Source organism: Tachyglossus aculeatus, chromosome 5 (genome assembly GCF_015852505.1).
Source record: "Tachyglossus aculeatus isolate mTacAcu1 chromosome 5, mTacAcu1.pri, whole genome shotgun sequence".
Lineage (NCBI taxonomy): Eukaryota > Metazoa > Chordata > Mammalia > Monotremata > Tachyglossidae > Tachyglossus > Tachyglossus aculeatus.
In genome coordinates, this window is record NC_052070.1 from 13,287,477 (window position 1) to 13,303,081 (window position 15,605).

Below are 15,605 nucleotides of genomic sequence, written 5' to 3' on the forward strand. Positions count from 1 at the left end.
TTTTAAGCACTGGGGAGGTTACAAGGTGATCAGGTTGTCCCACAGGGGACTCACAGTCTTAATCCCCATTTTACATATGAGGGAACTGAGGCCCTGAGAAGTCAAGTGACTTACCCAAAGTCACACAGCAGACATGTGGTGGAGCCAAGATTCAAACCCATGACCTCTGACTCCAAAGTCCGTGCTTGTTCCACTGAGCAATGCTGCTTCTGCTATGGTTTAAGCACCCTTCTAGTGCTAGGGTAGATACCAGATAGTCAGATCGTACACAATCCCTGATCCACATGGGGCTCACAGTCTAAATTGGAGGGAAAACAATTATGGAATCCCCATTTTACCAATGAGAAAACTGAGGCAATAATAATAATAATAATAATAATGGCATTTATTAAGTGCTTACTATGTGCAAAACATTGTTCTAAGCACTGGGGAGGTTACAAGGTGATCAGGTTGTCCCACAGGGGGCTCACAGTCTTAATCCCCATTTTACAGATGAGGGAACTGAGGCCCAGAGAAGTGAAGTGACTTGCCCAAAGTCACACAGCTGACAATTGGCTGAGCCGAGATTCGAACCTATGACCTCTGACTCCAAAGCCTGGGCTCTTTCCACTGAGACTTGCTCTAGATCACCCAGTAGGTAAGATCTGGGATTAGAGCCCAGACCTTCTAACTCCTAGGCCCATGCAGTTTTTCGCTATGTCATGAGGATGATGTTGGATATAACCCACCATGATTCCACTGTCCCTGAATGGAAAATAACTGCCACAATCATCGGCTGAGATCAGAATTCAGTTGGACTCCTCCAACCAGTTGCAGGGCGTGTCTGAGGAACAGTCCAAATGAGCGGGCTCGATAAGAGCTACACATTCCGACCCTCTGAGCATGCATTGCAGAACACATCCCACTCCACCCTTCAACACCCTTAATTCAGCATGCTCCACGGAAGCTTATCAAGTTATCAGGCCAAAACTCCTCACCCTGGGCTTCAAGGCTGTCCATCACCTCACCCACTCCTACCTCACCTCCCTTCTCTCCTTCTCCAGCCCAGCCCGCACCCTCCGCTCCTCTGCCACTAATCTCCTCACCGTGCCTCGTTCTCGCCTGTCCTGCCGTCGACTCCTGGCCCACGTCCTCCCTCTGGCCTGGAATTCCCTCCCTCCGCACATCGGCCAAGCTAGCTCTCTTCCTCCCTTCAAAGCCCTACTGAGAGCTCACCTCCTCCAGGAGGCCTTCCCAGACTGAGCCCCCTCCTTCCTCTCCCCCTCCTCCCCCCTCGCCATCCCCCCGCCTTACCTCCTTCCCCTCCCCACAGCACCTGTATATATGTATATATGTTTGTACGTATTTATTACTCTATTTTATTTGTACATATTTATTATATTTATTTTATTTTGTTAATATGCTTTGTTCTCTGTCTCCCCCTTCTAGACTGTGAGCCCACTGTTGGGTAGGGACCGTCTCTATATGTTGTCAACTTATACTTCCCAAGTGCTTAGTACAGTGCTCTGCACACAGTAAGCGCTCAATAAATACGATTGAATGAATGAAAGTTCTCAACTCCTCAGCCAAATGATAGGGCAATGGTACTCTAGACTGTCCCTCTAGTTGTCCCTCTGGAATGTAAATTCCTTTGAAAAAAAAATATGATATTTGTTAAGTGCTTACTATATGCCGGGCACTGTACTAAGTGCTGGGGTAGACAAGCTAGTTGGACACAGTCCCTGTCCCACATGGGGCTCACAATCTTAATCCCCATTTTACAGCTGAGGTAACTGAGACACAGAGAAGTTTGGTGACTTGCCCAAGGTCACACAGCAGACAAGAGACAGAGCTGGGATTAGAACCCAGGCCATATCCACTAGGTCACGTTGCCTCCTGTCACATTGATGGCCTTTTGCCATAGCTTTCCCTCTCTCTCGGGGAAACTCTTTTTGACCCAGAGAGATAATTTTTTGTTTGGCTTTCGATGCAGTGCAACACAAAATCATTGAGAATAATAATAATAATAATAATAATGATAATAATAATAATAATAATAACAAATTGTGGTATTTGTTAAGTGATTACTATGGGCCAATCACTGTATTAAGTGCTGGGAGTAGATAGAAGATAATCAGGTCCCTCATGGAGCTCACTGTGGGCAGGAAATGTGTCTATTTATTGTTTTATTGTACTCTCCCAAGCACTCAGTACAGTACTCGGCACACAGTAAACACTCAACAAATACGATTGAATGCATGAATGAATGATGTGGACTGCATCCAAACTAATGAGCTTGTACGCACCACAGTGCTTAGAACGGTGCCTGGCACAAAGTAAGCGCTTAACAAATACTATAAAACAAAATGAATAAATATTACTGATTAAATGTGACTGATCAAGTAGGAGGGAGAAAAGGTATCGAATCCCATCTTGCGGATGAGGGAACCGAGGCACAGAGAAGTGAAGTGTCTTGTCCACTGTCACAAAGCAGGCTCATGGCAGAGCAGAGATTACTTCTATTACTACTACTAATAATGGTGGCATTTGTAAAGTGCTTACTGTGAGCCAGGCACTGTACTAAACGCTGGGGTAGATACAAACTATCAGGTTGCACCCAGTCTCTGTCCCACACGCGGCTCACAATCTTAATCCCCATTTTACAGATGAGGGAACTGGGGCGCAGAGAAATGAAGTGACTCGCCCAAGTTCACACAGCAGACTAGTAGCAGAGCCCAGGTCCTACTGATTCCCAGGCCCCGGAGTTATCCATTAGGCCACACTCCTTTTCCCAAGCATCCTCCTATGTCCTCCCGTTCAGCTCGCCCATCATCTCCCTCCTCTCTGACTCCCCAAGTCCACCCCTACGCTTCAGTCCAAGCAACCCTCCGTCTCCCACGTCCAGGAATTTTTCTCTACCGGCCCGAATGCCTAAAGCAGCCTCCCACTTCCCATGAACCGAGCCGTCTCCCCCACTCACCTGAAGGCCCACCACCTCCTCCAGGAAGCCTCCCCTAATTGGGCGAGGATTTCGCTGAAGTTTGACTGACAACATTTTCAACAAAACACACATACACACAGACCCGCAATCCCACAACGAATACAGAAACTCATAGAGAGAGAGCATTTCATATTCTCTGCCTGTTTTGGGTAATTGTCCCCCCAGAAGTACATCCTGTATCCATGACCCGCGATAACTAGTATTAAGGTGTTCATACTCCCCTGTCTGAACATGCTTTTGGCCATAGCCCCAAGATACATGCACCATGCTTTCTCCTCAGGATTGCGAGCATCTCTCCCTTTCTTCTCTTCCCTCTCATCTCTCAGCCCAGATCCTTGCCAGGTTAATGGGAAATCAAAAGGGCTTCTTAGCACTGCTCTTCAACACAGAAAAGTAGTTGTCCTTAGACAGGGCTTCTCAAAGTGCTCAGGTACTTTTGGATTTGCACTTGGATTTGCTCCCTTTTTTCACCTCTCCGTCAGCCCCACTACGCTTACGTCCACATCCATAATTAATTTATTTATGTCAGTGTCTGTCTCTCCTTCTAGACTGCAAGCTCGTTGTGGGCAGGGCACGTGTCTACCAACTCTGTTATACTGTACTCCCAAGCGTAAAGTGCTCTGCACATAGTAAGCACTCAGTAAATATGATTCATTGATTGACTGATTGGACCACTATAGCCGAACCAAAAGGAGCATGAGGTGATTTTTCCTCTAAGTTTTATCACATCTTTAAATGATATCCTATCTTTAAATTATATATTACAAATTATTTATTCATATTAATACCTGTCTCCCTCCCTAGACTGTAAATTTGTTATGCACTGGGAACTGCTAATTTTGCTATACTGTCCTCTCCCAGTTGCTTAGTACAGTGCTCTGCACAGAGTAGCACTCAATATATACGATTGACTGATTCTCCGCTCTGATCTTTCCCACCTGTTCACCCCATCTCCCACTCAATCAATCATATTTATTGAGCGCTTACTGTGTGCAGAGCACTGTACTAAGCACTTGGGAAGTACAAGTTGGCAACATATAGAACTCCTTATCTACTCTCCCGATGCTCAAGGCTAGGCTTGGCTTGATTGCTGGGGAAAGGAGAATATAAGGAGACGCTCTGAGTGTGGAATAAAAGATGCCAATCTCCAAAATAGCAGAGGGAGGCATTTTATGAGAAGGCAGGAAATTAAGAGCAGATGACTCCCTCTAGACTGTAAGGTTGTTGTGGGCAAGGAATGTGTCTACCAACTCTGTTATGTTGTACTCTCCCAAGTGCTTAGTACAGTGCTCTGCACACAGTAAGCGCTCAATAAATGCAACTGGTTGATTACAGTGCTCTGCACACATTAAATGCTCAATAAATTGAGAAGTAGCATAGCCTAGTGGATAGACCATGGGCCTGGGAATCATCCCGGCTCTGAGATTTGTCTGTTGTGTGACCTTGGGCAAGTCACTTCACTTCTCTGGGCCTCAGTAACCTCATCCGTAAAATGTGGATGAAGATCGTGAGTCCCCCTCCCAGATCCACGACACTTACTTACATCTCTAATTAATTTATGTATGTATTTATTTATGTTTTTTCATGTCTGCTTCCCTCTCTAGACTGTGAGCTCACTGTGGGCAGGGAATGTGTCTATTTATTTTTTTACTGTACTCTCCCAAGAGCTTAATACAGTGCTGTGCACACAGTAAGCACTCAATAAATGTGATTGATTGAATGAATGAATGAATGGCGTGGACTGCATCCAAACTAATGAGCTTGTACCTACCCCAGTGCTTAGAACAGTGCCTGGCACAAAGTAAGTGCTTAACAAATACCAGAAAACAAAATGAATAAATACGACTGATTAAATAAATGTGATTGACTGGAAGCAAGACAGTTCTAAGCACCGTTGGAGAGGATTGGAACGCCAAAAAGAGAGTCATTGCCTTCAAATCCCTCCCAGAAGGAGAAGCCTTATCCATCAGGAAGAATCTCCAGGGGAGACTCGCATGTCCCTCAGTGATGGATTCTGTTGATCTGGAAGAGCAACTCAATGATCTGCTCTGCGGGAAAGAGGAACTTCCAGAGCTCGTATGTCACTTCACATAAATAAAGAGCTCAGCGGACAGCGGCCGGGCCTGCTGAAATCACCACAGGGAAATGGTCCCTGCAGGGTCTCATGGAAACACTACCTAACCGGAGCCCCAGGAGGTTACGGAGCTCTCCCTTAGGCTCTAGGAGCGAGTCACGCCCAGAGTAAAATATAGAAACCCCAAGTCCTGCTCGGCTCTAACGGTGCAGCCCTTCCAAGTGTACGCTGTTGTAACAGCTAGAAAATATCATCTGGAAGAGTAAAATCTGGGAAAAAGTAGAGGAACAATCACAACTGTTCACTGCCGGGAAGAATCGCAGGCAGTGAGGACAGGGTCGACACCCACTCGCCCCAGATACGAGTCCGGCGGGTTGGCGGAGAGCAAACTCGTCGTTTACAACCCCTGAGCAAAGCGGCATTGATTTTTGCGGTGGCAAACGTACCTTCGACTGCAGAACTCAGTTTTATGATACCTTGAACAAAAACAAAAAATGGCAGTTATATACTGGACCCATTCAACCTTCTGGTCTTTTAAAACACATGCTTCTGGTTTCTATCCATTACTGACTGGGAAACTCAAACTAATCCATTTCTGATTCTAAAAAAAAAGTCATCTTTTCCAGTCTGGACCCAAATCTGGTCAGTTCTCTCCGACTATGAAATTAAACCACTTAATCCCAAGAGGAATTCAAAATGGACTGTCAACGTCTTCGGCTAAATTCAAAGTTAGCGAAGCCCGGAAACTGCACGAGAAATTGGTTACCAGCTGATGCACTATTAGGTAGAAGGATGCGGGATGGCAAATCTGAAAAGCCTCTCAAGGTAAGAAGTTTTGGTTTGGATCGTAGATATATTGTAAAGTGGTTAGCGACCATTTAGAGAAGCAGTGTGGCTCAGTGGAAAGAGCACGGGCTTTGGAGTCAGAGGTCATGGGTTCAAATTCCGGCTCCGCCAATGGTCAGCTGTGTGACTTTGGACAAGTCACTCAACTTCTCTGTGCCTCAGTTACCTCATCTGCAAAATGGGGATTAAGACTATGAGCCCCCTGTGGGACAACCTCATCACCTTGTAACCTCCCCAGCATTTAGAACAGTGCTTTGCACATAGTAAACGCTTAATAAAATGCCATCATTATTATTTAGAGCAGGGCATTAAGCGTTCAGTCCATTTTGATGAACTTTCCCTGTTATAGAATCGCTTAGGTACATTTGTTTTCTCAGGTTGATTCCTTTGCATATTAATGGGGATTAAGACCGGGAGCCCCCCGTGGAACAACCTGATCACCTTGTAACCTCCCCAGTGCTTAGAACAGTGCTTTGCACATGGTAAGCGCTTAATAAATGCCATCATCATTATTATTATTATTGGCCTGGAAGTCAGAAGGATCTGGGTTCTAGTCCTAGCTCCTCCACTTGTCTGCTGTGTGACCTTGGGCAAGACACTTTAACTTTTTCTATGCCTCAGTTACCTCATCTGTAAAGTGGGAATTAAAACTGTGAGCCCCACATGGTACAAGGAATGTGTCCAGCCCGATTTGCTTGTATCTACCTCAGCGCTTAGTACAGTGCCTGGCACATAGTAAGTGCTTAACACATGCCACAGTTACTGGATTTCCCTAAAACTACCTCATTTCATTCTAATAGGGTCAACAACCCATAGCTTTCTTTTCCAATGTTTCCTTATAGTTTTACCACATTCCTACCTTTAGTTAATTCCCCTTCCCAGAGGGGAATGAGCACAACATATCCCCATAGTTAAAGCCATCTTGGGGATCTTTGGGATCCCTTCAAAGCCCTACTGAGAGCTCACCCCCTCCAGGAGGCCTTCCCAGACTGAGCCCCCTCCTTCCTCTCCCCCTCCCCATCTCCCCCGCCTTACCTCCTTCCCCTCCCCACAGCACCTGTATATATGTATATATGTTTGTATGTATTTATCACTCTATTTATTTTATTTGTACATGTTTATTCTATTTATTTTATTTTGTTAATATATTTGTTTTTGTTCTCTGTCTCTCCCTCCTAGACTGTGAGCCCACGGTTGGGTAGGGACCGTCTCTATATCTTGCCAACTTGTACTTCCCAAGAGCTTAGTACGGTGCTCTGTACACAGTAAGAGCTCAATAAATACGATCGATTGATTGATTGATGTTGCCAACTTGTACTTCCCAAGCGCTTAGTACGGTGCTCTGCACACAGTAAGTGCTCAATAAGTATGACTGAATGAGTGAATGAATGAATGAATGGGGTCAATCAGTGCTATTTACTGCGCACTTTGTGCAGAGCACTGTGCTAACTGCTTGATAAAGTAGAATCCAGTGAGTACAGCATGATCCCTGCCCTCAACGAGCTTGCAGTTCAGCGGTGAGGAGACAAGAGGCTTTTCAAATTTAACAAGGGTAAAAACTGGCTCCCCTCTCAGGGCGGCCCCTGGAGAGTTTCCAGTCCTCTACCAGTCTTGGCTACAGGAGGGAGAGTGGAGCAGAGGCTTACCCGTTCCATTCTTAGCTTGGGCAGTGGCTGGCAAGTGGAAGGCAATCTTTTAGACTGTGAGCCCACTGTTGGGTAGGGACCGTCTCTATATGTTGCCAACTTGTACTTCCCAAGCGCTTAGTACAGTGCTCTGCACACAGTAAGCGCTCAATAAATACGATTGATTGATTGACTGATTGCTACAAGTCAAAACTCACCCATGCTGGGCAGCAGCACTAAGGGAGAGAGTCGAGGGCATAGACTCTAAGTTGACTGCACGGAAGGAGGCAATGGAAAACCACTTCCAGATTTTGACCAAGAAAACTCTAAGGCTACACTACCAGAACGATCGTAGGTGGAGAGCGGGACGTTCTGGGAGAGATGTGTCCGTGGTGTGGCTACTGGTTGGAAACGACTTGACGGCATAAGACAAGACAAAAACCGGCTTACGAGGTTGGTGGTAGTCAGGTGGTCTGAGTTCTAACCCTTGACTTGCTACCTTGGGCATCATCTATTGCATCAGTTTCCCCAACTCTAAATTGGGGAAAATAATAATAATAGTTCAAATTGTTAATAATAATAATAATAATAATAATCGTGGCATTTGTTAAGCGCTTACTACATGCAAAGCACTGTTCTAAGCGCTGGGGGGGGATAAAATGTGATCAAGTTGTCCATGTAGGGCTCACAGTCTTAATCACCATTTTTGCAGATGGGGTAACTGAGGCTCAGAGAAGTTAAGTGACTTGCCCAAGGTCACACAGCAGACTTGTGGTGGAGCCGGGATTCGAACCCACGACCTCTGACTCCAAAGCCCGGGCTCTTTCCACCGGGCCACGCTGTTTCTCATGCCAAGCAATGTACTAAATGTTGGGGTAGATAAAATATAGTCAGGTCAGGCACGGTCCCTGTGAGACTGTGAGCCCACCGTTGGGTAGGGACTGTCTCTATATGTTGCCAACTTGTACTTCCCAAGCGCTTAGTACAGTGCTCTGCACACAGTAAGCGCTCAATAAATACAATTGATTGATTGATTGCCCCACGTGGAGCCCACAACTATGAAAGAAGGAGAACAGGATAAGTCCCTATTTTACAGCTGAGGAAACTGCAGAACAGAGAAGTTAAGTGTCTTGCCTAAGGTCACGCAGCATTCATTCATTCATATTTATTGAGCGCTTACTGTGTGCAGAGCACTGTACTAAGCGCTTGGGAAGTACAAATTGGCAACATATAGAGACGGTCTCTACCCAACAACGGGCTCACAGTCTAGAAGAGGGAGACAGACAACAAAACATGTGGACAGGTGTCAAGTCATCAGAATAAATAGAAGTAAAGCTTGATGCACATCATTAGGCAAGTGGCAGTGATTCCAATACTCCTTTCCACTGGAACCAGGTGGCCACTTGGCCCAAGATTACTCCTAGTTCTTAGTTGTGGTATTTTTATAAGTGCTTACTATGTCCCAAGGACTGTACGAAGTCCTAGGGTAGATACAAGATAATCAAGGCAGACACAGTCCCTGTTCCACATGGGGTTCACAGTAATAATAATAGTAATTATGGTATTTGGTAAGCGCTTACTATGGGCCAAGCACTTTACTAAGCGCTGGGGTGGATACAAGCAAATTGGGTTGGACACAGTCCCTGTCCCACCTGGGGCTCACAGTCTCGATCCCCATTTTCCAGATGAGGTAACTGAGGCCCAGGGAAGTGAAATAACTCGCCTAAGATCACACAACAGACAAGTGGCGGAGCTGAGATAAGCATCCATGTCTTTCTGAGTCCCAGGCCTGTGCTCTATCCTCTAGGCCATGCTACTTCTTGGGAGTGGGAGATCAGGTATTTAAACCCCATTGTAGTCAATAAATAAATAAATTCTATTATAAATAAATAATAAATAAATAAATAATTTATGTATAAATTGTAGAATAAATAAATAAATTCTATTTATTGAGCCCTTACTGTGTGCACAGCACTGTACTCTTGGAAAGTACAATTCAGCAACAGATAGACATAATCCCTACCCAACAACGGGCTCACAGTCTAGAAGCGGGGAGACAGACAACAGAACAAGTAGACGGGCAACAATCATCATCATCATCAATCATATTTATTGAGCACTTACTGTGTGCAGAGCACTGTACTAAGCGCTTGGGAAGTACAAGTTGGCAACATATAGAGACAGTCCCTACTCAACAGTGGGCTCAATAGCATCAAAATAAATAGAATTATAAATATACACACATCATTAATAAAATGAATAGAATAATAGAACAGTACAGTGCTCTGCACACAGTAAATGTTCAATAAGTAGAATTGATTGATTGGTTGATTATTTTCACCTTGGATCATTTTGGTCACTTTTTATTACTTCCTCTGGGCACATTCTCTACTTCCCACTTCCATTCGAAATCCACCATTAAGAGTGCTCAGTATGGAGGGAAGATTATTGGTCTGTCTTCCCTCTGGACTGTAAACTTATTGTGGGCAGGGAATGTATCTGTTTATTGTTCTATTGTACTCTCCCAAGTGCTTAGTATGGTGCTCTGCATACAGTAAGTACTCAATAAATACGATTAAATGAGTGAACTGAATGAATGAATTATTCCTATGTCCTTCATTCCTGTTGCTACCCCATTCTTACTATTCATTCATTCATTCAATTGTATTTATTGAGCGCTTACTGTGTGCAGAGCACTGTAGTAAGCACTTGCTATTGATTTTTGAAGGAAAAAAGTCAGTGCTTTCTGGCTGATGGCCCCTGGAGTTCACTATGACCCCAAGATCCTTTTCTGCTCGAAGTACACATAGCTCTTCCTTTCCTCTGGTCTGCTCTTCTTCCATTCATTCATTCATTCATTCATTCATTCTGTCGTATTTATTGAGCGCTTACTGTGTGCTGAGTACGGTACTAAGCGCTTGGGAAGTACAAGCTGGCAATGATTCTGCCTCTACCATATTGCAAAAGCATTATTATTATTATTATTTCCTGAGAAACATCTAATAGATTAAATGATTCAGAAGTGGGATTAATTGGACTCTCCTTTAGCCAAGGAAATGGCAACAAAGAGTTGTTCCAGCCGTGTTGCCTAGTGCAAAGAGCCCAGGCCTGGGACTCACTGGACCTGCCTTGTAATCCCGCCTCTGCCCCTTGTCTGCTATGTGACCTTAGGAAAGTCACGGAACCTCTCTGTGCCTCAGTTACCTCTTCTGTAAAATGGAGAATCAATACCCGGTTCGCCTTCTGACTTAGACCATGAACCCCATGTGGGAGAGGGATTGTGCCTGACCAGATTATCTTGTACAACAATAATAATAATGATGGTTTTTGTTAAGCGCTTACTATGTGCCAGGCACTGATCTAAGTGCTGGGGGACATACAAGGTCATCAGGTTGGTCATAGCCCCTGTTTTACATGGGGCTCACTGTCTTAATCCCCATTTGACAGATGAGGTCACCGAGGCCCAGAGAAATGAAGTGATTTGCCCAACGTCATACAGCAGACAAGTGGCAGAGCCGGGACTTGAACCCATGACCTTCTGACTCTCAGGCCAATGCTCTATCCACTAGGCCATCTACCCCAGCACTTAAGATTGTGGTTGGCACATGGTAAGCACTTAACAAATACCTCAGTAATTATGGGTAGCCTCTACTGGGGTTGGAGGACAGATTGATAAATCAATCAATCAATCGTATTTATTGAGCGCTTACTGTGTGCAGAGCACTGTACTAAGTGCTTAGGAAGTACAAGTTGGCAACATATAGAGACGGTCCCTACCCAACAGTGGGCTCACAGTCTAGAAGGGGGAGACAGAGAACAAAACAGAACATATTAACAAAATAAAATAAATAGAATAGATATGTACAAGTAAAAGAAACAAATAAATAGAGTAATAGATCACAAGTCCCAGTTCCCTTGTTGAAAGGGGATGGGTGGGATGCAGTAAGCTGGTCCCTTTAGTCCCTCCCCCAGTCCCACAGCACGAATGCACATATCTGTCATTAATTTATTTCTATTAATGTCTGCCTCCTCCTATAGACTATCTCATCGTGGGCAGGGAATGTGTCTGTACTCTCCCAGGTGCTTAGTACAGCGTCCATAGTAAGTGTTCGATAAATGCAGTTGAATGAACAAATGAAGAGTGAGGAACAAATTACTGCCTTTGTCAACACCTTCCTTCCTTCTTCTTTAAGCAGCGTGGCTCAGTGGAGAAGAGCACGGGCTTTGGAGCCAGAAGTCATGGGTTCAAACCCCGGCTCCGCCAATTGTCAGCTGTGTGACTTTGGGCAAGTCACTTAACTTCTCTGGGCCTCAGTTACCTCATCTGTAAAATGGGGATTGAGACTGTGAGCCCCACGTGGGACAACCTGATCACCTTGTAACCTCCCCAGCGCTTAGAACAGTGCTTTGCACATAGTAAGCACTTAATAAATGCCATTATTATTATTATTATGATGATGATGACGTGCCTCCACTTTTTCTTTGGTTGCCCGGCCGAGAAGGAAAGCTGAAAAGTTAGGCTGTTGAGGCCCAGGGGGAAGCGGGAAGAGTTCAGAGCTGGGAAATCACAAGAGACTTGGAAAATGCGGCCTTGTTAAAGAATCCCTTTTGGAAAAGGGGAGGGGGGGGGATGGTGGATGGGCAGACAGCTGGATCATGAGGCAATTAAAATCAAAGACCCATTCGGCCTATTAGGTAAAACAAATATTGCCCCACACCCAGCTGCACAGAGATGTGAGAGGCCATCCTAGTGGGTGTTTAAGGATGGTTTTAGGCATACGTCATCAGCTGAATGCTTTAAAAGCACTGCTAGATGATGTCTTTTTTCAGTAAGACACATTAAGCAGTGTGTTCTTTGCCATATTTCTTCGAAAGACCATTAGCCCCCTCTGGTGCTTGCTGTTGAAACTCCAAAACACACCACACCGACTAATTCATTCATTCCGTCGTATTTACTGAGCGCTTACTGTGTGCAGAGCACTGTACTAAGCGCTTGGCACTGTACTTTCCCCAACCTTGAAGCTGGGTGAAACCCCTCGTTACCCCCAAGGAAAGACACCCGCTGTAAGCTGGAGGGAAAAAACTTTTCTGAGTAAGTGGAAATCTCCAGTTGTCGGAAACTTGAATCCTTGGTTTGTGTGTCCAGAATGCCATATTTAAATTGGGATCAGTGGTCTTTTCCCCCAGGAGTCTAATTTATTGATATGATTATTATTATTATCATGACGTTCACTATTATTATTAATGATATTTCACTCATTCATTCAATCGTATTTATTGAGCACTTTGTGTGTGCAGAGCACTGTACTAAACACTTTATAGTATAGTATAGTATAGTATAGTATAGTATAGTATAGTATAGTATAGTATTGTTCTATTGTACTTGGGGGAGTACAATAGAACAATAAACAGATACATTCCCTGCCCCCCATGAGCTTACAGTCTAGCAGCGTGGCTCAGTGGAAAAAGCATGGGCTTTGGAGTCAGAGGTCATGGGTTCAAATCCCAGCTCTGCCACTTGTCAGCTGTGTGACTTTGGGCAAGTCACTTCACTTCTCTACGCCTCAGTTCCCTCATCTGTAAAATGGGGATGAAGACTGTGAGCCCCACGAGGGACAACCTGATCACCTTGTAACCTCCCCAGCGCTTAGAACAGTGCTTTGCGCATAGTAAGCGCGTAACAAATGCCATCATTAATTAATTAGAGGGAGAGACAGATAATATAAATAAATGAATGACAGATATGGACATAGGTGCCTTGGGGCTGGTGGTGGCAGGGTTGAATAAAGGGACTGAGTCAGGGCGACAGGGAAGGGAGTGGGAGAAGAGGAAAGGGGGGCTTTGTCAGGGAAGGCTTCTTGGAGGAGATGGGCCTTCAGTAAGGCTTTGAAGGAGGAGGGAGAGCAATTGTCTGTCAGATTTATGGAGAGAGGGTATTCCAGGACAGACGGAGGACTTGGCTGAGGATTTGGGGGATTGATAGATGAGATTGAGGTGCAGTAAGAAGATTAGCATTATTGGAGTGAAGTGTGCGGGCTGGGTTGTAGTAGGAGAGAAGTGGGGTGAGGAAGGAGGGGGCAAATTGTCTGCTTTAAAGCCAATGGTGAGGAGTTTTTGTTTGATGCGGAGTTGGATGGGCAACCACTGGAGGATCTTGTGGGGAAACATAGCCTGAATGTTTTTGGAGAAAAATGATGTGGGCAGCAGAGTGAAGTATGGACTGGAATGGGGACAAACAGGAGGTTGGGAGGTCAGTAAGGAGACTGGTACCAAGGTAGAAGAGGATAAGTAATTGTATTAATGTGGTAACAGTTTGGATGGAGAGGAAAGGGCAGTTTTTAGTGATGTTTTAGGGATTATTTATTAAACACTTACTATGTAGGAAGTGCTTTGCTAAGCACTGGGGTAATTACAGGATAATCATGTGGGACATGATCCCTGTTTTATACAGAGCTTTTAGTGTAAGGGGGAGGGAGAACAGGTAGCTTAGCCACATAGTTTTTTAGTATAGAGATTTATTTCACCTATTGATGCGCATCACAACCCATAGACTGTAAACTCCTCCCTCTAGATAGTAAGCTCATCGTGGGCAGGGAATGTGTCTATCATCATCATCATCATCAATCGTATTTATTGAGCGCTTACTGTGTGCAGAGCACTGTACTAAGCGCTTGGGAAGTACAAATTGGCAACATATAGAGACAGTCCCTACCCATCAGTGGGCTCACAGGCTAAAAGGGGGAGAATTTTTATTCAAGCAATGTTTATTGCTTTATTGCACGTTCCCAAGAGTTTAGTAGAGTGTTCTGCACACAGTAAGTGCTCAATAAATACGATTGAATGAATGAACCAGATCCTTGTGGACAGGGATTGTATTGGCTCAGTGGAAAGAGCATGGGCTGGGGAGCCAGAGGTCATGGGTTCTAATCCCTGCTCTGCCACTTGTCAGCTGTGTGACCTTGGACAAGTCACTTCATTTCTCTGGGCCTCAGTTCCCTCATCTGTAAAATGGGGATGAAGACTGTGAGCCCCACAGGGGATAACCTGATTACCTTGTATCTATCCCAGTGCTTAGAACAGTGCTCGGCACATAGTAAGCGCTTTACAAATACCAACATTATTGTTATTATTATTATTATTATGTGCCATCGAGTTGTTTCCGATTCATAGAGACTCCATAAATATACTTTCTCCAGCACGTCCTGTCCTCTCATAATCTGCAACCTTTCTAATGGTTCTTCTGTTATTGTTGTTATGATCTCTATCCATCTAGCTGCTGATCTTCCTCATTCATTCATTCAATCATATTTATTGAGCGCTTACTGTGTGCAGAGCACTGTACTAAGCACTTGGGAAGTACAAGCTGGCAACAAATAGAGAAGGTCCCTACCTAACAGCGGTCCCGGCTGGCTAATAATAATAATAATTATGGTACTTGTTAAGTGCTGACTATGTGTCAAACACTGTTCTAAGTGCTGGGATAGACATCGTTCATTCATTCATTCAATTGTATTTATTATTATTAATAATAATAATAATGATGGCATTTATTAAGCACTTACTATGTGCAAAGCACTGTTCTAAGCGCTGGGGAAGTTACAAGGTGATCAGGTTGTCCCATGGGGGGCTCACAGTCTTCATCCCCATTTTACAGATGAGGTAACTGAGGCCCAGAGAAGTTAAGTGACTTGCCCAAAGTCACACAGCTGACAATTGGCGGAACCAGGATACGAACCCATGAACTCTAACTCTAAAGCCCATGCTCTTTCCACTGAACCACACTGCTTCCACAATGCTTACTGAGCGCTTACTGTGTGCAGAGCACTGTACTAAGCATTTGGGAAGTACAAGTCGGCAACATATAGAGACGGTCCCTACCCAACAATGGGCTCAAACTCTATTCATTCATTCAATCATATTTATTGAGCGCTTACTGTGTGCAAAGCACTGTATTAAGTGCTTGGACAGTACAATTCGGCCACAGATATAGACAGTTCCTACTGTTAAATTGAGTTGGACATAGTCCCTGTCCCACATGGGACTCACACTAGAACAGTGCTTGGCACACAGTAAGTGCTTA

At 44.6% G+C, this 15,605-nt stretch overlaps 1 protein-coding gene across 6 annotated transcripts in view; it reads right to left on the reverse strand.

The window, feature by feature from the left end:
• The window catches only part of DLGAP1 (DLG associated protein 1), a 1,082,148-nt gene that overhangs the window by 202,039 nt on the left and 864,504 nt on the right, over positions 1-15,605 (reverse strand). For 5 of the 6 annotated variants that reach the window (XM_038747079.1, XM_038747080.1, XM_038747085.1 and 2 more), the window contains one exon: positions 5,501-5,530. The exons of the other annotated variant lie outside the window; for it this stretch is intronic. In XM_038747079.1, the coding sequence (XP_038603007.1) occupies positions 5,501-5,530 (30 nt within the window). The remainder of the gene's footprint in view (positions 1-5,500; positions 5,531-15,605) is intronic. 6 annotated transcript variants of the gene reach the window in all.